Below are 22,568 nucleotides of genomic sequence, written 5' to 3' on the forward strand. Positions count from 1 at the left end.
GAGTCTGGTGCCCATCCAACTAAGCCACCCGGCCACCCCTGCTCATTGTTTATTGACTCAAACTTAAATCTTTCCAATTTCTTTTTCTAAATGTCATATTTTTGTCACAGTTTCCTTTAAATGTTTGGTGATCCACTCTGTTATAGTACATGGCAAAATTTTGCCCCTCTTAGAAGTGAGACTCATAGGATTCTTTAATTCTCTCAATTCTTTTCTGGGGCACTTCTTATGGGGAGGCTTGTAGACTCAGACTAAAAAAAGTGCTGAGACATTACCCTTAGATTCTGTGAAATTGTAGTTAGTAACTGGGAGGAAGCCTTTTCTGAAGTATAACACACTGATGAGCTAAACTGGTAAAGGTTTTTTTTTCCCCTAGAGTTTTAAATTTTAACAAATAGTGTATTCAATCTGTTTTAGAATAATAGCTGCCCAGGGATCAAGGAGACCTTGAGAGGCCATATAAGGCATAGCACTGCTGGAGGCAAAGCTGCATAGATTCCATCTCTGACAGATGAGAATCAATACTCTGCTTCAAAGTCTCTTGTGGAAGAGATGATATATTGTCTTATAAAAACCTATTCCAACATCTGACGACTTTGACTATTGTCAGGCCTACCATTGGCCCAAATCCTGCAGAACTTGATGATGCTTACTGCCAAAGTAACTAGATATTATGTAACCAATAGGCAGACCTCTGAAAACACAACCCCCCAGATATTTTTTTACATCAACAGTACCTTCATAATATAAATGGTATAGCTTTTTAGAATAAGCAGTGATGATGAGGTATGCTCAAGTAATACATACTTTCAGACACTTAAACACCAAGCAACAGAGTGGCAAACTTCACAGTGTAACTTAATAACAGTCATGGAAATGGATGACTGGGTTAACATATTACCTATAAAAGAACATTCTGACAATCAGGACATTAAATTAACAGCTCACAGTTTCAAGTATTCAAGCACTGCTTTTTGGCAGGTAAAAACTGTGTAAAAACCACTGACATATTTTGACTGTATATAAATACGTAAAGATGCCCCAGATTAATTTTTCTGTACGTAGAATTTCTTTTCTGGAATGAGAGTGGCTTAGGCAAACTTGAAAATAGTGTGGGAAAAATTCTTCCCTTTAACTAGCAAGAAAACAAATGAACTAAAAAAATAAATTACTGTAACAATAGGGGCTATGGAGAATGAACTAAGTAAAAGGAATGCATTGAAATAACTAATGGGAGTTAAATAAATGAAAGAGACAATGAAATAAAGAGAAAATCATTTTCCCTCCAGGATTACAGTCTCCTGAAGCAGGGAATGTGAAAGAGGACATTGAAAAGCCACTTCATTTATACACAGCCGAAGGATTATTTTCACTGATTACCTGAGCGTCCGTGATGTCTGACTTTATGAGAACATGAGCTCTACAAGCTTCCTACCCTCTGAGAGAAGGTAATTCCTTTCACATTGAGCATGATAAGAAAATACACAGGCAAGCTCTTTAGAAAACGACAGCTGTCTCAAGCCACTTGACACTTTTGACACCATGGGCTTGGCAAGGTAGAGCATTGGAGCAGGGTCAAAAGGGCAACTCCCTTTGGTCCTCTGCCCCTGGCAGCATTTTTTCAGGGCAGGTGTCCAGAGCAGGGAAGGCTCATGGTGACTTGGGGTGGGGCGGATTGGCCTCCTCTTGTGTGAGGGCTCCAGAAACAGGCCTAGAAGAGCAGTTCTCCAGCTGCCGAAAATCTGGCAACTACTGCTGTTGCCTTGCTGCTCCAGGTTTGTTATAAGTACCTGAGTCCAGGCAAATCAGGGAGCCATCTTTTCTCATACATTTAAGGAAATGGGCTTAACTAGGAGAAAAATGGAGGTGGATTTATTTTATATACTGTAGACCAAATTATTTTCCTTTTGGGGTTAACTTCATATCTTGTTGTCTTGGGAGAATTTTTGGCCCAGATTTGAAGAGTTCCTTTTCCTTCCTGTCTTGGGGATCCTAAAGACCAGACCCAGGTTCAGTGACATATAGGACTCACAGGGCTCAGTATGTAGTTATACTGATAGCTAACATTTATTACATTGAAAGGACACAAAGAAAAGTCAGCAAAGTGAAAACTGTCTCAAGCTTCCAAGAGTCCTTTCCCAGTGGAGTCATATAGAACATGCTTAATTCTTCCAGTGATGAGAAGTGTTATTTACCAGGGAAACTTACTGGGGACTCAGAGATCAAGGCTTTTACTGGAAGCTGGTCATGCAGACACATACTGCCTAGCCTGTACAAAAAATTCCAGACTTCCAGAAAAAAAAAAATGCAGTTGTTCAGAATAAACCATTGGTTGTATAAGCAGTTTAAGCCACTCATCAATTAGGGTAAGTTTTATATTACTGTAGGAACTGTTTACCAGTCAAGATCCCATTATGCCAGCCAAGGATCAAGCAAGGCTTTTCTAAGGATGTGTACTCTCAGGCCACTTTGTTAACTCCTTCCTATAAAGTCCACCCCATTTGGCCCATGCTTTTTTGGAGCAAAATTATTATCAACAGGACCCCCTGTTGCAGGGAGAAAGCATCTTACTAGTATTCCTCCAGGGTCCTGGATTTAGCCAATTAAAACAAATCCCATCTACAAAAAGGTCAATCTTAGAAAGCCTGGTGGCTTTCTTCTAAAGTTTTTGCCTTCACCTTTTTACCTGGCCTGAACCATTCATTCAAACACAGGAGGACTCTGCCTGGTAAGTTGAAGCTGAGCTGCATGCCTTCCAGGATTGAGGCGATCCATGAACGTTAAGGTACACATTCAAGAAGAGTAATCCCAGAGAGTACCCTTGGAAACAAAAAATTTGCAACTGGCAGGTCACCCAATGAAGACATACATTAGTAGGCATTAGAGGTAAAGAGGGCCCCTAGTTTGGTTTCCCGCTGTAAGTCTTCTGCCCTAGGGTTCTCTGTCCAGTTGAAATAATGCAGTTGAGTCCCTAGTTTTAGAAGGACTTCCAGAAGGCAGTTTCACCAATTTTGCTTGTCTTTGACATTAGTTCATTTGCCTCATGAATGTGGACAACATCTAGAGCTGTTCTTCATGGGAACATAGGAGTTGGGCCCACTGTTGCTGTCCCACAGTCAGTGCTGTCAGGTGTGATCACAGGCTCAGTAGCGGTTCGAATTCAAGACCTCACAGCATCCTGGGAAGGCAATAGTGGCATTCAGGAGCAGTTCTTTTTTTTTTTTTTTTTAAAGATTTTATTTATTTATTTGACAGAGAGAGATCACAGGTAGACAGAGAGGCAGGCAGAGAGAGAGAGAGAGGGAAGCAGGCTCCCTGCTGAGCAGAGAGCCCAATGCGGGACTCGATCCCAGGACCCTGAGATCATGACCTGAGCCGAAGGCAGCGGCTCAACCCACTGAGCTACCCAGGCACCCCTGCAGGAGCAGTTCTGAAAAACAGAGAAGTTATGAGAATGAGATCATTAACATCCTCTTTCCCTGTATCTCCCAGGTGCTGGGCTTCCCCGCATCCCATGTTATTACAAAATCAGTGTGTCTCATTTAATAGTCATTACTTTACATTTTCTCCCCAGTCATTTTTATTCTCATCTATAAACCAAAAGGGTTGGATAAAAAGAGGATGTCAAGAATTTAGTTGAGTTACTGCATGATATTGCTGCATTGACCTCATTTTGTTTAGCCAAGCAGTGTCCTGAAACTGACACTAGTCCCCTCACCTAAGCACATGCCCTAGATTGCAGTCCACAGAGTCACAAGCACATGTAAGTTCCTGCTGGCAATTCCCCAACATCCCTCATGATCAACCATTTGCCCTGCCCCCACTGCCTTCTCTCCACGTGGTTCCTTAGATAAGACTCCAGGGTGGCGTTGCAAACCCTGCCCTTTTGGTTTCAACTGACCAACCTAACCTTAGCCCCAGGAAATCCAAAGCACTTCACCTGCAGACTCTAATAAAAACGTGCCCCAATGTCTACCTCTCTCTGTCTGCACTCTGCTTTGACCTCCGCATATGGCCCCTCAAGGTGTGCCAGGCACTTCCTCCAGAACTTGTAAGTAATAAACTTCCCTATTTTAATTCCTCATATGTCTGTTGCTGAGCCACAGTTCACTCTCTGACATCCTGTGGCCCACTTAATAAGTGATGATTTAAGGAATTTGTAACAGAGGGACAGAAGAATAGAAAAACACTGTTAATATAACTTAACCAGAAAGACAGCATGGTCAGGAACTGGTTAGGACAAAATCTTGAATTTTCAAAAGTTTTCAGAACATGTTTACATAGCCCCCACCCTTTTCATCCTGATCATTTATTCAGTAGGCAGCCTGAAAAATAATAATCTCTTTTTGGGAATAGCTGTTTTTAATCATCAAACTGCCTAACATAGGAGGAAGGTGAGTAAAGTTGAATCAGGCCATCAGTCTCTTGTTACAAATTTCAAATGTTCTTGAAAGTCAGACATAAGTCAACAGCAGTGAGACATTCCTGAGCAGGGGTTGAGAGTCCTTTCTGTCAGGAGTGGGCAGAGAGGTCCTACTTTCCATACTGTGTTCTCTTCCAACTTGCAGCTTTCATCAGGAATCACAGCCTAGGTTTCTTTTGGTCATTCATCTCAAATGCAATTAGTCCCTACATTAGAAATATACAGCCACCAGCAGCTTAGTTTCAGATAGTCCCATCAGGGAATGTGCCCTTTCTTATGGGCATCTGCAGGTGGCCCATGTGGTCCAGAGAGCACCCATGATGTTTTTATAGCCCACGACCCCCTGGAGGGGTGTCTTAAGTCTGCAGTAGTCCCAGCATCTCAGTTTTGTTCATTAAGCCTATGTCTGTTTTCCAAGATTGAACTATTCTGTTACAGATGTTATTAGGTTTCAGGCTACCATCAGGTCCAGGCAATTAGGATCTCTGGATTCTGGATTCCAAAAGCTTGTGGCTTTTCTTCCTCGGCAGCAGCAAAGATGAGAGACTACAGGGGCAGACAGTGGAATTCCAAGTTCTTCTAAGTCCCTTTTATCTTGTCAGTCTTAGAGTCCAAATTGACCTACTCAAAAATATGCACAATTAGTCTAGACAATCATCAGTCTCTAAGAGCCAGACATCTGATTTTACAGAAACTTATTATCAAACTAAAAACTGCTTTTTAAAACTCTAAAAGTGCATTTTCCTGTGCAGATTACTTCTCCTTTTATGTTGTCTGCCTTTTCTCATAGGCCCCCAATAGGCAAAAATCACGGGAACAATAATCACTTATGAAGATTTCAATACTCAGATTTTCAAGAATTTTAAATTTTTAATCCATCCAAGTAAGAAATCCTGTTCTACTCACACCTATTATTGGGCAGCTTTCCATGTTGGAATAATCCCTTTAGCATTTATGAAATTATAAGAATATAATTTATACTGTTTTTAAAAATCACATACCCAGAAGCAATAGGCACAAAGTAAAAAGCCATTTTAGAAAGTCTCTCTCTCTCTCTCTTTTTTTTTTTTTTTGCAAGTTTACTCAAACCTTAGCAGTAAATTCAACACTTTCAGGATTAATGTTACAGCTACTGAGAGGTCCCAGCTGGAATGCAACAGGCTGCTGTGGATGGAGTGTTATTTTTCTGCTCTTCTTTTTTTCTGGTTTGTCTAAAGTTTGTGCCAGCCTTGGAATTGACTTAATCTTATTTCCTCTCACTTGGAGGAGTGAGCAGTACAAACATACTACATTTTGGGAAATGTTTTTTGGCAGAGTTTTAACCCTTTCTCCTCCCCCCTAAAGGGGAGAACAAAACCTAAAGACATCAGCCAGGCTATAATTTTTAATTCCTTTACCTTAGCTACCTTGGCCAAAAGTGGCCTATGGATCCGGTTCTTCTAGGGTTGGAGCTATATCATTTTCAAGTTCCATAGGTGATCTTCACCTTCCAGAAAAGACATCTCAGCTGCTGTTTCATACCACATGACTAGATAACCATTGGTATGTGAAGGTTCATAATTGTATCCCCTTCATACTTTCTTTCTCTGACCACTGTTTTAGCCATATTTCAATGAGTCAGGGTTGTTTTTAATAAATCACACTTCTGACACCAACTGTCACCCCTAGTTTAAGGATTTGCTAAAGAATCCACAGCATATATTTATACTTATGGATAAGATTTATTACACTGAAAGGATACAGACCAGAATCCAAAAGGGGGAAGGGATATTGGCTTAAGTCTGAAGAAAGCCAGGGAGAAGCTTCCAAAAGGTTCCTTTTGTTGTTTCTTTTTGTTTTGTTTTGTTTGTCCCACTGAAGTCTTACAGGTTGTGCTTAATTCCTCCAGTAGGTTTTGGCAACACATGTGAAATGTTGTCTATGTGCTCATTAGAGACTTCATGCCCTCAGTTTTTACTAGGTGCTGTTTATGTGGTACCCTGCTATGTACTGAATGTTGTGATTCTGCAAAATTCATATGTTGAAGCCTAATCCCCAATATGATGTTTGGAGGTGGAGCCTTTGGGTGGTAAGTAGATGAGAAGGTGGAGCCTTCATGAATGAGATTAGTGCCTGTGATGGTTAATGGGGAGCCCAGATTAAACACTATTTCTGGGTGTGTCTTTGGAGGCACTTCCTGATGAAATTAGCACTTGAAATGATGGACTCAATAAAGTAGAGTGGTGGGCCTCATCCAATCAGTCGAGGGTCTGAATTGAACAAAAGACAGAAGGAGGAATTTGCCCTGCCTCAATGCTTATGCTGGGATATCTCATCTCAACTTCTTCTGCACTTGGACTGGGATTTACACCATTGGCTTCCCTAGTTATCAGGCCTTTGGACTTGGACTGAATTACACCACTGGTTTTTTTGGATCTCGAGCTTACAGATGGCATATCGTGAAGTTTATCAGTCTCTATAATTACATGAGCCAATTCCATATTTATATATGCACATTTTACCATATTTAAATAGCTTCTGTCTATGAGGCCTTAAAAGAAGGATTCAGAACTCCAAGAGATAAATGTCACTCAAAGAGGTTTTAAAATAAGTCGTATTTTCTTCAAAATACTTCTAAGCAACAATTAGGTATGACCTGTTCTGGTTTTTCTATCCCCTGATCATAGATTTATTTATTTTTGTTTCTGAAATTGGAAGAAAAGATATTTCTGTCTTAAAAGGAATAGAAAAGAAGAGGTTTATCTATTGTTAAGTTTTGTGGACATACCTGGTCCTGCTTCCCCAAGAGGAGTTACCTTTCTTTCTTTAATAACAGACCTCCAACAGTGGTGACATATGGTTATAGTTATAACTTTTCCTTTCTCACGTGGGTCATTGAGAAGCAGACTTTCTGCATTCTGTAATAAAAATATTACAAAGTAACAATCCCTCATGTCTCACTATTTAGACAAGAAATAAAAATATTGCAAGCTATTTTATGCTTTGGTTACTTTCCTTAGTAACTTAGAAATTGTGGTACAATGCTCTACAAACACTGGTCACAATTATTAAGCCCACCTTTTTGTAGCTCAAGGAAGAATTTTCATATAGAAAATGGTCAGGAATACCTCTGTCTAAGAATGCAAGCTTTATCAAAGGTTTCTTGGAATACTGCTGGAATGGTGGGAAGAGTCTGACTTCATTATTCTACTCCTTGCTTCAGATTTGTCTGTGCTGTTTAGTAGTAATTTCACATCAGGCAAGTGGCCATCTATTGGAATCTCAATGTCCTTATCTATAAATTGTGATACAAATCTCCACAGATTGGTTATAATGTCACAGTGTTGTTATAATGAAAATAGCATAGGTAAAATATTTGACTTCATACCCGAAGGGTAAATTTATAAATTTATTAGTCCTGTTATCTCAAGAAAATGCTTGCTAGAAAATAAGGACTATAATGGTAATAGATGCTTTATTTATAATACCTCACCTGGAAACAAGCCAAATGACAGCCCCAAATGACCATCAGTAGTAGACTGAATTTTTTTAAATGTGGGATAGTCAGTCATACAGTGTAGTACTATAAAGTATGAACTACTGTTTGCACAAAATAGGGATAAATCTCACTGATGAAATGTTGAATGACACAAAATACTGCATTCTGTATAATTCCATTGAAAGAAAGTTCGAAAACAGGCAACATTAATCTATAGTGACAGTGGCCAGAAGTCATAACCTTTTGGAGAGAGAGGATGGATTGGAAGAAGAATAAAGGGAACCAACTTGGGTGCTGAAAATGTTTTAGTCTTCACCTGCATGGTGGTGGTTATGAACTGATACATGTATGTAAAAATTCATCAGACTATATGCTTAAAGTTTGTACATTACAGTTGTACTGTTTATTACAGATATAAATAATAAATCAACAAAAGAAACTGTTCCCTTAAACCCAGGAGCTGGATTTTTGTTTCAAAATCAATGTCATTTATTAGGGGAGTATCTGGCAATAGATACAACATACCAATAGCTGGCCATCTTGCAGGCTGTAGTCAGTCTGTCCCTTGTTAGTGGCCCCATTTCAGAGCTATCCTGGAGCAGACAGGCACATTATAAGGGTCATGCTCCATCATCATGGACAGCTGGAGATGTGACCACATGCCATCGGCAGCAAAGCACAGGGAAAACCAGGCAGTGGAGTGTGCTTCCCACCCTCAGGCTTGGAGGCACAAGCCCCAGCCATGGAAGGATTAAAAAGCCTCAATTTAAAAAGACAGGGGGAGGGGAGGGAATGTGGGCTGCACAATTTATAAATAGACATTCCCGAGGCTGCCTGATGGTGAAGTGGTTGTTTAGTAAATCTTTCTCCCTTAAGGATCCCATTAGCAGAGAGCATTTGAAAATAACAGTTTCATTTTGGCTTTGGGGGGAGATCCTGGGTTTCATCAAGTCAGCCCTGTCAGAGGATATTGCTCTTTCTCAAATTTAGGGACAGGCCTTCGACAACTTAAATCACCTACACATGGAGCACAAAGATGATGACGACGATGATGTGTCTTTTGCCAAATGGATGAGCAGCTTCTGGGGTCACAGCTGGATAGAAGAGAACGAGAGAGGACTCCGGGACCATCATGGACCACAAAATGCCACTCACAGGAAAACCTCCCTGCCCTGCCCAGTGAGTTATGATCAGAGAACCAGGGGAGAGCCGGACTAGGGGAGGGGGATTTCTATTAGATAATTTTTGAAGAGGCCTTTGGTGTAAAATTTTTGGTTCAAAATCAGTACTTCTAAACCTTTTTATACCCTTAAGAGTCCTTTTTATTGTTTTATCTTGGCCTCCCGGGGACCCGATTTTCATTTAGTAGGCAAAGATTTCTTCATTTTTAGTAGCTTAAGATCTCTTTAACTACTATTCAGAGTTCCTGATAAACCTGAGACAATCCTCCTGAGGGTTAATAGGATTCGAGTCAAAGGAAAGACACTTGATGTTATAAATTAGTCTGTAGCATCAGGCGTGGATCAATGTGTGATTTACAATACTCTCTCTGGAATACTGAAAATAGCTCCGTGATTTGATGACCTCTAAAGAATTGGGGATTCCACATCATAAATCACTACCTTTGATAAATTTGATACACTTTTTCTTCTGGTTCTCCTTTGGTTTCCCGAGGGGAGAGGAAACCAAAATTTTTCTGTCCTCAATACTACTTTTCCACAGGGAGGCAGAGTATCCAGTTTCTAGGGAGCCAGATGCAAGCAGGAGGAAGATTCTAATGGCAGAACGGGAGGGGCTGGCCAGGTGAGGACTCAGCGGCAGGGACAGGCCCTGGTTCTCTCTGCTTCACAGTCATTTACTATAATAGAACAGTAAATAAAAAAGCAAGAATATAGGGATGCCTGGGTGGCTCAGTCAGTTAAACATCTGGCTTCAGCTCAGGTCATGGTCTCAGGACCTGATTGAGTCCCGCATCGGGCTCCTTGCTTTGTGGGGAGCCTGCTTCCCCTCTGCTTCTCCCCCTGCTTGTGTTCTCTCTCTCTCTCTCTCTCTGACAAATAAATAAATAAAACCTTTAAAAATGTAGCTTTTCTTTTCCACAAGTCCCTTAGGATTCTAGCTGTAGAGAATGTCTCCCCAACCTTCTGCTTCTGTCAACCCCAGAACCAGTATGTTTTGGGACAGTGTTATTTTATTTCAGTTTTAGCCTCAAAGTTCCTAGAAACATAATGCTTGTGAGGGATGTTATGGTGGGTATGGCAATCTCTTTCAGTTTCAGTGACCAGCAGCAAAATTGAGGAATGAGACCTCTTTATGATGCAAATATTTGAAGGTAGATTTCTTTTTTTTTTTTAAGATTTTATTTATTAAAAAAAATTTTTTTAAATCTCTTTTCAGTGTTCCAGAATTCATTGTTTATGCACCACACCCAGTGCTCCATGCAATACGTGCTTTCCATAGCTTTTATTTATTTATTTGACAAAGAGAGAGAGAGTGAGAGAGGGGAAGCTGGGGAAGCATAAGAAGGAGAAGCAGGCTTCCTGCTAAGCAGGGAGCTCAATGTGGGGCTCCATCCCAGGATTCTAAAATCATGACTTGAGCCAAAGGCTGATGCTTAATGACTGAGCCACACAGGCACCCCTTGAAAATAGATCTCTTGCCAAATGCATACTGAGGGACAAAGGGCAAGTTTCAACAGGTCTTTGAGCTTCAGGTTCCTTATGTAAAAAAGAAGAGGGGGTACTGGATGATGTCTGGGAACTCTTCTAACTCTAACTATCCATGATTCTGTTGTAAATAAACAGCTGTTTATCACGCTCTCATTTTAATCTCTTTTTTTTTTTTTTAATTAATTTATTTATTTATTTTTTATTTCAACTAATATATTTTTAATAATACATTCAGTTTAATTAACATTTTTTTTTCATTTTTTGACTTTTTATTTTTTATAAACATATATTTTTATCCCCAGGGGTACAGGTCTGTGAATCACCAGGTTTACACACTTCACAGCACTCACCAAAGCACATACCCTCCCCAATGTCCATAATCCCACCCCCTTCTCCCAAACCCCCTCCCCCCAGCAACCCTCAGTTTGTTTTGTGAGATTAAGAGTCACTTATGGTTTGTCTCCCTCCCAATCCCATCTTGTTTCATTGATTCTTCTCCTACCCACTCATTTTAATCTCTTATGTTCTACTTCAAATGAGGTATTCACAGTGTGAACCAGGAGTACAGTTAGTTTCCAGTTTCCAGATAGTGAGAACCAGGGAGAAACAAAGAGAAAAACTGAGACTTGCTATTTATCTCAACAGTCCTTTGGAACTGTTGAAAATATGAAAACAAAATATGAAACAAAAACAAATGACTAATAAAATACAGTTTTGTTGAATACATCTTAGCATCTATTATACCTGTAAAACCGAGATAATCCACCCTTTTTTAGGGAATCCAGTTTTAGGTTGCAGTGTTGTTTGCCTTAAACTATTGGGACCAGCAGAATTTGTTATGTAGTGCATTTCTAAACAGTGTCCATGTATCTCTTCCTGCTCATACTAGCTTTGGGCATTTGCCTGAATTAACCTGTTTAGGTCCTCTATGTCAACAGTGAGTTCCACAGTTATCAGACTACATGCAGAAAGTATGTGTTTATTCAAGAAGACAAAGCATGGAATAAAAACGAGCAACTGACTGAACAGAGTAGAGACTGTGCAAGTGCAGAACACAGAGTAGGAGACCCAGGGTGATGTGGGCAGAGTCCTGGGAGATAGTCAGGGGTCTGAATGTCCAGCTCCAGTCACAAAATGCCATATATTCATGACAAGAGCCTGTGTTGGATACTTTTCTAAGTCTAGAATGTGCTCAGATTTTTCTTACTTTAGAGATCAGAGAACAATTAGGTTTTCATTGTGTGTGTTTTGCTTTAAACTCAATCAATGACTTAAAAAGAAAAGCTTACTTTCAGCCTTGTCTCTTTTCTTCTCTCCCCACTGCTTCCATCTGAGGCTCTTCCCTCTCACAACCTATTAAGAATCTATATCCATCTATATTACATTCATAGGAAGAGAAGAGCTTTCCCTCCTTTTCCATTTGAATGTGGTTTCTAATATGGCTGTCAGCCTCATGATGATTCCTGCAAAGTGATGGAGCTTTGATTCATTGACTATATTTATTGACTGACTACTATGTGACAGGCATAACTTATGCAAGGCATGTAGAGGGTACAAGAAGACATACATAATCTCTGTGCTTGTGAAACTTCCAGTCTAGTGGAAAATACAAATCTGGCAGAAAGAACAAAGCAGGCAAGGGGTAGAACTTGGTCCTCCTCAGAGAACACTACTTTTCGGCAAGACTCATTATAATAATCTGTGACCACTGATTTAAAGTAAATTTAAAATAATTTAACTTCATGACTAATGTAGTTTCTTGTTTTTTAGATTAAGTTTTTATTTCATTTCAATAGAAGACAATGCCTTAATCCCTGTTGTGAAACTGGTGATAGTAGTTTTTTTTTTTTTAAAGATTTTATTTATCCATTTGAGAGAGAGAAAGAGCGCACAAGCAGGGGGAGCAGCAGAGGGAGAGAGAGAAGCAGACTCCCAGCTGAGCAGGGAGCCCACCCCACCCCCAATGTGGGGCTCCATCCCAGGATGCTGGGATCATGACCTGAGCCAAAGGCAGACACTTAATCAACTGAACCACTCAGGCACCCCAAAACTAGTGATAGGTTCAGGCAACAGTGACAACTCTGAGGAAGGACTTTTAGCATAATGTTCTATGGATTTGCTTTCTGTCTTCTAGTTGTAGAGGAATCTCTGGGAAGGCAGCGGAGTAGGTGGCTAAGAAGGGTGAAGGGAGGGCTCCAGATGCAGCCTTCCAGGGTCTACCACTAGCAGCATAACTGACTGAGTTACTTCCCTCCCTCTGCCTCAGATTCCCCGTATGTTAAGGGGGTTGATGTTAATAGCAGATACCGCATAAGGGTGTAGTGAAGATTCAATGAGTAATTTATCTAATGTCATTAGGACATTACCTGGTACCTAATAAGCACCTATGCTTCTTATTGTCACGTGTTGGAAGTGTCGAAAGTTAGAAATTTTTTTTCCAGATGACGCTTCAGTTAATTACTGCAAAAAGTCTTTGATTTTGGGTCTGATGATTTTAGATACCTCATGTAAGTGCAATCATTCAGTATTTGTCCTTCTGTGTCTGTCTTAATTTTTGAAAGCACCTCTTTTTTCCTGATAAAAAAATACCCCCATTTAGATTAAAAAAAAAAAAGTCCTAAAAATAAATTCCACAGGACAAAGAAAACCTTTCAAAACATTTGGGTATGTTTTAAGATTGCCCATCTTTTGATACTACCGTACTTCAAGCCCTGCCCATCCCTCCCTTCTCGCAGATGCTCACGCTCAGAAGGCTTCATTTCCTTCCACTCCAGCAAGCTCTTCTGTGGCAGGGCCTCAGAACATATGGGGCTCGTCCTCAGGCAGAACAGTGTTCCCTGTTCCTGGATTAACCCTGCTCATCCTTCAGATTGTATCTTCATCATCACACCTTCACAAAAGTCTCCCCTCATCCTCCTAGTCACTCCAACATCCACTGGAACGTACATAATTTTACCTCGTTAAAGCCTCTCTGTGTATCTTGAACTTTCCCTTTATAGCATTTGGCCAAAGCGGTAGACATATGCCCTCTTTGTTTAATGTTTGTCTCCCAGCATAATCTCCAAGAGGGGGATTCTGTGCCTGTTTGTCTCCCCAATTTGTCCAAAGCACCAAGTACCATGTCTTACCTATAATAAATGGAATAATATATACAAATTTACCTATTATCTTTTAGTAGCTTTATAAATCTTTAACCATATTTTTTATTATTGTTTGAGGGAAAGTTTCTAGGTATGTGTGTTAGTTTGCTTGGGCTGCCATAACAAAATACCACAGACTGGGTGACTTCAAAAGCAGAAATTTATTTTCTCACACTTCTGGAGGTTAGAAGTCTGAGGTTTGTTTTCTCTGAGGCCTCTCTCCTTGGCTTAAAGATGATCACCTTCTTGCTGGTCCTCACATGGTCTTCCTCTGTGGGAGCATATTCCTGGTTTCTCTCTGTGTATGCAAAGTTCTTTCACTTATAAGGGCACCAGTCAGACCAGTGGGACCCACCAAAATGGTCTCATTTTAACTTAATTGTTAGAGGTCCTATCTCCAAATATAGTCATAATATGACATTCTCACATAAAACTTCAACATATGAATTTGGGGCAGGGGGACACAATTCAGTAAATAATAACATGAAATGTACGGATCCAAGGAGGGGAATATTTTAAGTCCTCTGACACATATCACCAACAGCTTTCTAGGAGGGATGTGTGTATTTGTAGTCCTACCAGCAAGGAAGACAGTGTATATCACCCTGCACTCTTGCCAGTGTCATTAAATAACATTTTTTTTTTTTTTGCTAAACTGAAAGACAAAATTGTTTATTATTTCATTTTCCATAAGTTTTGACTATTAATTAAGCATAAACAATTTTTACTAGCTGTTATTTCTTTTTCTTTTATTCTTTATACATTTATTCATCATATATATACATAAAGATTTTATTTTTAAATAATCTCTACACCTGACATGTGGCTCAGACTCACACCTCCAAGATCAAGACACACATGCTTTTCTGACTGAGCCAGCCAGGTGCCCCTCATTAGTATATATTTAATGAATTCATGTTATGAATAGGGCAGAGTGCTGCATACTGGGGTTCTAGCAGAGAATGAAACATAGCCCTTGATGTGATGGGGCATATAGTCTAATGGAGGAGAGACATGTAACAAAATTACCCAAAATATTGATCATGATTGTGCTAAATATCATAAAGGAGAAGTACAAGACCCCAGCAGGGCATTGAACCAGGACCAGAACACCCAGGGTGGTAAGGAAGGGTTTCTGTGAAAGTGCAGAATGACTAAAATATGATTAACCATTTCATGGGGTAAAGGGGTAGGGTGGTGAGCGGTCATGAGCAGAGAGGACCCCCTGTGAAGGTGCCTGTTTTGGAGAGGAGCAAGTGAGCTGGAGGAAATGACTAACCAGTGAGGCCATCCCTGAAAGAGTGGGTGGGGCAAGAAAAGGTACAAAAGAAAACGTGATCAGATGTGACTTGGTTGGTGTTCTAACTACCCTGGCTGCTGTGGGAATGACAAAACAAATGGGTAAGAGTGGAGGTAGGGTATCCACTACGGGGAGGCTGCTTCTATCATATGGGTGAAAGATTACCTGGATGGCTTGGATTACGGTAGTAACAGTGATGCTGGAAAAGAGTGGATAGTTGTTGTTTTTTTAAAATTTTTATTTATTTGTTTAACAGAGATCAGAAGTAGGTCAGAAGTAGGGAGAGAGGCAGGCAGAGAGAGAGAGAGAGAGAAAGAGAGAGAGAGAGAGAGGAGGAAGCAGGCTCCCTGCTGAGCAGAGAGCCTGATGCGGGACTCCATCCCAGGATCCTGAGATCATGAACAGAGCTGAAGGCAGAGGCTTTAACCCACTGAGCCACCCAGGCACCCCAAGAGTGGATAGTTTTTGAGAGATGTTTGAGAGATGGAATCTACTGACTCGGCAAGAGATTGTGAAGAGTGGCTCCTGAGTTACAGGTCTGAGTGAGTAAATGGTCTGCCATCTTCTAAGTTAGGGGACACATGGGGAGAAGTTTTGAGGAGGAGAGGTGTGAGTTCAGATTGGCACAAGTCAGATTGAGTGCCAGTGGGATACTATGGGAGGACTTGAGGGGGAAGAAACATAGAGGAGATGTCTGGGCTAACAATATAAATTAGGAAATCAGATGATAGCTAGAAATTAAAGCCTGAAGATGAGATATTTAGGGAGGAAGTGTCATGTGAGAAAGGAAAGGAAGGGAAGGAAGACTAGATTAGAACCTGGAGGAACTCCAGCAGTTATGAGTTGTTAGCTGGAGAAGTGAGCAAAAATGTCTAAAACACAGTCGCAGAAAGATCACCCTTGAGGGTGCAGTGGTAGAAGAAAAGGAAAGATTGTTTCCTGGAGGGCCATATGGGCTACTGGATTGTATGCTACAGAATGATTCAAAACCAAAAGTGGACAGAATTTGGAAACATTATTAAGATCAATATCTTGACCAAAGCCAGTCTTGCATGCAAAAGTTATATTGGATTGGGTTGGGAAGAGAAATTGAGACAATGTTTCAAGATTGGCTTCTCTGAGGGGGTCTACCCTTTGATTATTTTCCAGTTGTGAGTTTAACATTGATGTGATTGTATTATATGATCTCTCTGTTTGCCTGTATGCATGTGAGTTATACTTATTTATTTTCAGGAGATCTATTAAACATTACTAACATGTAGCAAATATTTTTTAAAGTTTTTAAATCTACCATTGATTTTGTTTATATTATTTATGATACACATTGGCTTTATTTTTATGTGGTTAAATTTATTTTTTTCCTTATGACTTTTCTCGTGGCTCTTTTGCTTAAAAATTCATTCTTCATATAGAAGTCACATAAATACTTACCTTTGCATCATTTCTTTAACATTTATGTCTTCACTGTAGTTATTTTTTTTATAATTTTGGGATTTATTTTACATATTAATTTAAGGCTTGGAATGCTTCATTATTCCACCTTAATGGTAGAAGATGAACAGAGCTAGTCTTAGGATGTTCTGGTTAATGTTTTAACTCTACTTCATTGTAGGAGGAAGGTCCTACTGATCAAAAAGATAAAATTTCAGTTCAACATGAGATTTGCTTAGTTGGTTATAATGGATATTTTGTCACTGTGTTAATATTATATTGTTTCTTTATACTGCAAAATTTGCATTCTGTATTCCCAGTTTCCTGTGCTTCCCAGAATCACATCGTCTGACAGCCATCCCAGAAGACATTCTCATGAGGACCAGGGATTTCAATGCCATACCCACATGCTGGATTACAGAAAATGCTCAGCAGATGAGTCATTCAAGGAGGCACTGGAATCAAAAGGAAGATCTCATTCCAAAATTCAAGCATTTTCAGAGTCCTTTGAACAGAAACTGTGCTTTAGAACCAAACGCTCCGTCTCTTTGGTATGTAATGGAGTTATTGAATATTTAACCACTTTAAGAAAGGAAACCCGAAGGATTCATCCTTCCCAAGTTTGAGGAGGATAGATCTAATTTCTTCGTTTATAGTCTAGTGATGAAGCCTTTGAAAAATGACTGTTTTAGATAGCTCAGATGTATATAAATATTCTTCATTATTTTTATTGGAGATAGCTGGTGTAGGACGAATTACCAGAGGGCCATAGGTGGAATGTTTTTGTTACTGAGGTCTTCTGGTTCTCTGAGACTATTTTTGTCAGTCTTATAAATAATTGTGACTTGTTCTTCTTTCACTATTTGAAGAAGGAAAAAACTATCCCAATTGTGCTGTCTTTTCATATCTAATCCAGGAGTAAATAGTGTATGATGGTGGTCTGTTCCCCTGTATTTCTTTTCTTTTTTTTTTTTTTTTTTAAGATTTTGTTTATTTGAGAGAAAGAGAGATTGAGAGAGAGAGAGAGATAACAAGCTAGGGGAAGGTCAGAGGGCGAGGGAGGAGCAGATTCCCTGCTGAGCCGGGAGCCTGATGTGGGACTTGATCCCAGGACCCAGAGATCATGACCTGAGCTGCAGGTAGATGCTTAACTGACTGAGCCCCCCAGGCACACTCCCCGGTACTTCTAAAAAATATGCAGAAGGAATTCTCTAAACATTAGTAAGTATCCAAAAGTAGGAGGAGTCCAGGCATTTCACAGTGGCCCCTGGGAGTTTAAGTGAAGCACAAAGCAGAGACAGGCATGAAACGGTGGAAGAGTAGAAACTCCATTGATAATGCTAAACTTGTTACATAAAGTAATAAACTAGAGATCAATTAAGTTGGGGATAGTTTTTGAACTCCACAACATGTTCACTGAGTCACCTTGAGCAAAATAACTTCTTTTTTTCTGGTTTTTTTTTTTTTTTTGTATGTTTGTTTGTTTTGTTTTATTTTGGAATAAATACGTATCTCTGCCATGCAGTAGGCAGAACGAATAAGTGACCAGGAGTATTGCCACCTGGTTCTTGAGCTTTGCTCTGTTAACATACAGAGGAAGACATGTGGCTGCTTCCTACCTCATTGCCCATCTGAACACAATGCTTTCTGCTTAGCAGTGATGGCTGTTGGGACTATCACCACACATCCTTGGCTTCTAGGTGGCACCTCACTTTTATCAGAGAGTGACACTGTGTATGGTTTCCCTTCAGGAGGCTGCTCTCTTCACCTGATCATAAGAGAAACTCAGGAAATTAATACCGATACAATAATTTTATACCTAATTGATTGATTTTGTTCATATTTTGCCAGTTGCCTCAACAATATTCTCTATAGTGAAATTTCAGATCGTGTGTTGAAACCAATTTTCACATCCCTCTAACTGATTTTATTCAGGAACAGTCTTTTCTTGTCTTAAATAAAGACAAGAATAAAATAATCTAACTGATTTTATTCTGGAACAGTCTTTTCTTGTCTTTTATGACACTGACATTTGAAGAATACAGGCCAGATATCTTTTAGAGTGATGCCTCATTTGGGTTTAGCTGACATTTCCTGGTGATTAGATTTAGATTATGAACTTCCAGTAGGAATTTAAGAGGAGTGCAAGAATTCCTGTTTTAAAATAAATTACATGATCGAGTCACTAATTATATTAATCAGGAGATATATTGGTTTTTTTCTGGAACAAGTTATGATATAAATGTCTTTAATCTGAACTGCTCTTTGTTGATTCTGATGTCCTCAGAAAAAATTCCATATAATAACATATCTTATGTAACTGCTAACATACCTTTTGCTAATATTATAAGCCCTAACAGTGTATAAACATGAAATCAGTTCTCTTATTTAAAGGGATACTCATCACATTATCCCTAAAATATCAAATGTTAGCTAGTATTTCATTTCCCATGCTCTTTCTTTTGAGTACCAAGGCAATCAAGACAGCATTTTCAACTTTTTGACTCAAAGACTCTTTTCACAGTTCCATATAATAACCAGAAACCTGCTAGGAATTTACAAAATCATTTAATTTTTTTCATATTACCTATGTAAACAATGGAATATTTTATATTTTATAAAAGTTTAAGTTTTTTATATCTTATAACAGTTTTAAGTTTTATAAATTTTTATCATTATGTAAAATTAAAAATTTAGAATATACATACAGTTTAAAACTTGTTCTTATTTAACAATTGACATACTTTTTCTAAAGCTAACTACACTAAAAGTGTGGTTGATCAGCAAATCTAAAACTGATTTCTATTTTGGCTGGGGACCAAATGTTGAGTAATGTGTAAACATCAAAAAGATCCAGAAGCTAGTTTCGTGACCTGATCATGACCAATAACATCAAATTCTTTCATTTTGTTACTGAAAACTTCAATAGTCTTATTTTGATAATTTTTACATTTTGTTTATAAACAATGAGAGAAGAAAACAGATTCTAACTCATTGTTTACGAGCATTTCTCAGATAGTCTTTCTTCTCAGTAAGAGAAAAGCCATCACTTTATTTTGAAAATAATTGTCATTATAGTTTCTCTTTTTTATATTGCTCTTGTAAGCATTCAAGATCTAATACAACTACTAGGTTTAATGAGAATAATCTGGAGGCACATTTACAGAACAACTACAGTTTTTAAGTCTCTTAACCTGCATCTCAGCTTTGTCATTTTTTCGCTTTTTGACTTTGGCCACCAGACCATTATAGATAGAAATGAAACTATCTAGCACTGAAGAGTAGCTGACATGACCACGGGAACCAGGCACCCTCCTACCTCAGCCTGTGGGATTGAGTCCTGAGGTGGCTCCTCTGACTGGCATATTCATTTGACAGACGCTCAGGTGTTCCCCAGGGTTTCCAGTTCAAATGGAAGAGAGGGAGAGTCATGATGTTATCTGTTTATTATTTTTTATTTTTTAAAATTTAATTTTATTTTTTCAGTGTTCCAAGATTCATTGTTTATGCAACCACACCCAGTGCTCCATGCAGTCAGTATATGCCCTCCTTAATACCCACCACCAGGCTCACCCAACCCCTCCCCCTCCCCTCCAAAACCCTCAGTTTGTTTCTTAGAGTCCACAGTCTTTCATGGTTTGTTTCCCCCTCCATTTTCGTCCAACTCACTTCTCTCCATCTCCCAATGTCCTCTGTGATATTCCTTATGCTCCACAAGTAAGTGAAACCATATGATAACTGACTCTCTCTGCTTGACTTATTTCACTCAACATAATCTCTTCCAGTCCCATCCATGTTGATGCAAAAGTTGGGTATTCATCCTTTCTGATGGAGGCATGATACCACCTTCCACCAGTTAGAGTGGCCAAAATTATTTGTTTATTTTTAAAAATAGAAGTGTAAGTAGATGCCATCACCACATTTATCAATGCCATCTTTTAGTCAGTAATGCCTTCGAAAGACCCTCCTGGACCATGGAAATGAAAGAAACCCTCCTCCTTCCCACCCCATACTTCCCTAACATATCACCCTGTTTGCTCATTATCGTCACACTCACCACTATCTGTGATTTTCTTGTTGCCTTTTAGACTTACTGTCTATCACTCTTGATGCAGGGGTAATATTGAGGAAGTAGGGTTTCTTTAGCTAGTGCTGTATCTCTTAATCTTAGAATAGTAGTATATGTTCAATAAATCAGTGAATGTGGACCCCTGAGCAATCAGCTGGGGAATGTTAATGTGCCTGGATATCATTTCCTCAACACTTTGTTCTTCACATAGCCCTCACCTTAGAACTTAATGCAAACTCTATTGTTAATGTAATTTAAAGAAGTAGACACTGGAAGGTTAGAATCATTCCATATATGATTCACTTTCCATATTTCTTTTCAGAAAGCACCAGGAGACCATTAATTATATTGTACTGTGAAATCACATCCCTCTATAGGTCTGAGTTGTATACAGGTCGAGTTTCTCCCATAAACCATGGGTGTCTATGGGTTTGCTAACACCCGAGGCCCCATTCCTTTTATTTATGACTAAAACCTTTAGCAACACCTTTGGGCTTCTGCTAAATTTATTATGAGAAACTAAGATGTGGAAGTCTACTAAATGACCAGGGCTTTCTTCATTTCTGAGAGTTAGGAGAAATGTGGCTCATTGTCAGCTATCTGTACATTTCTACCCTTTCTCTGACCTTTCTCTTTCAGGGGCCTGAGAGCAGGAAGGAGAGGAGAGAAAGGGAATGCCTGAGGATGGAGATAAAATCTCGAAAGAAAGTGGAGGAAAGAAGGAACCCTAGGAAGGAAGAACACGGAGAAGCACACATGCCCCCCTTGGTTGAAAGAGAGTCCAAATAGTGTTTCCATATCATGTCTCCAGATGCCAGGTTTTGGTGGCACTTGTGAAGGAGTGTCCGGAAATGCTGAGTGACTGCAGTGGTCCATCAGTGCAGGGCTCCCCAAGATGACTCGCACCTGACTCCCACTGCTTCTGATGTCTTAGTCCGAGAGTGTGATCTGCTATGTGGTCCTTTTATGGGAATAAAGAAAAGAAAATGTATTTTAATAGAAGGAGTGATTCTTAAAAATGTAAAGAAAGATATTTAAAGAGCCACCAACGCATCTTCACTAACTCTTCTTCTGCATCAACCTTGCAAATAAGTTTAAATAAAAGTCATTGATGTGACTCTAAGTTTACTTCTTTATCAGAATTATGTAAGTGTGTCTAACGGCCGTCATCTAAGGGGAACTGGTAATTAATGTGCCAAGCACTATGCTGAGTTCTTACCTAAAATAATCCTCACTACTCTGAGGTGGGACCTATTGTCTTCACTTGCTAGCTGAGAAAATGGAAATTTAGACCATCTGGAAATTCACTGGTGAGGTGGCAGAGTTAGGGCCAGAGCCCGGTTCATTCTAACTCATGCCTCTAACCTGAGGCAGGACCTTCATTTCCCTTTAACTCTGGCTCCTAACTTGGTGTGTGTGTGTGTGTGTGTGTGTGTGTGTGTGTGAGAGAGAGAGAGAGAGAGAGAGAGAGATGTGCATGGAATGAGTGGATGTGAATGAGAAAAGCAGGAGCTGGGAGTAGCTTATGATTTTGATTATGTGGGTGGAGACTGATTCTCTGAGGTCAGTTTTATGCTCTGGGTTTTAACTTTCTGAGACCATATTCATGTTTCTTATTTTAAATTTTATATTGAGACATAACTGACATATAACATTATATTAGTTTCAGGTATACAACATAATGATTTGATATTTTTAATATATCATGAACTTATCACCACAATAAGTCTAGTTAACATACATTATCATACAATTACAAATTTTTTCTTATGATCAGAACTTTTAAGATATACTCTTTGAGTAACCTGCAAATATACAATTATACATTGCAATGCAAATACAATGCAAATATACATTATTACTAACTATAGTCAGCAAGCTTACCTTATATTCTATGACTTATTTAAAAAGATGGAATGCTTCCTGAATTTACATGTCATCCTTGTGTAGAGGCAATGCTAATCTCTGTATCATTCCAATTTTAGTATATGTATTGCTGAGGTGAGTACTTTTTTCCCCCAATTTTCAGCTTTATTGATATATAATTGATAAAATTGT

At 39.2% G+C, this 22,568-nt stretch overlaps 1 protein-coding gene and 1 long non-coding RNA gene across 4 annotated transcripts in view; one reads left to right on the forward strand and one right to left on the reverse strand.

Moving 5' to 3' along the window:
* Positions 1-22,568, reverse strand: part of LOC309846717 — a 104,072-nt gene that overhangs the window by 69,019 nt on the left and 12,485 nt on the right. The gene's annotated exons all lie outside the window — the stretch shown is intronic.
* On the forward strand, positions 1,290-21,633 carry LNP1 (leukemia NUP98 fusion partner 1). Of its 3 annotated transcripts, XM_082696119.1 has the most exons (5): positions 3,933-4,051; positions 6,374-6,491; positions 8,892-9,080; positions 16,762-16,992; positions 21,150-21,633. In XM_082696119.1, exons 2-5 carry the CDS (start codon positions 6,441-6,443, stop codon positions 21,297-21,299), a joined length of 621 nt encoding a protein of 206 aa, XP_082552245.1. In that variant the 5' UTR covers positions 3,933-4,051; positions 6,374-6,440; the 3' UTR covers positions 21,300-21,633. The 3 variants fall into 3 exon arrangements, with proteins under 3 accessions (XP_082552246.1, XP_082552247.1, XP_082552245.1); XM_082696120.1 differs by lacking the exons at positions 3,933-4,051; positions 6,374-6,491 and adding an exon at positions 1,290-1,448; XM_082696121.1 differs by lacking the exon at positions 6,374-6,491 and having other exon boundaries at positions 3,880-4,051.

This window comes from Mustela nivalis (genome assembly GCF_964662115.1).
Source record: "Mustela nivalis genome assembly, chromosome: 1".
NCBI lineage: Eukaryota > Metazoa > Chordata > Mammalia > Carnivora > Mustelidae > Mustela > Mustela nivalis.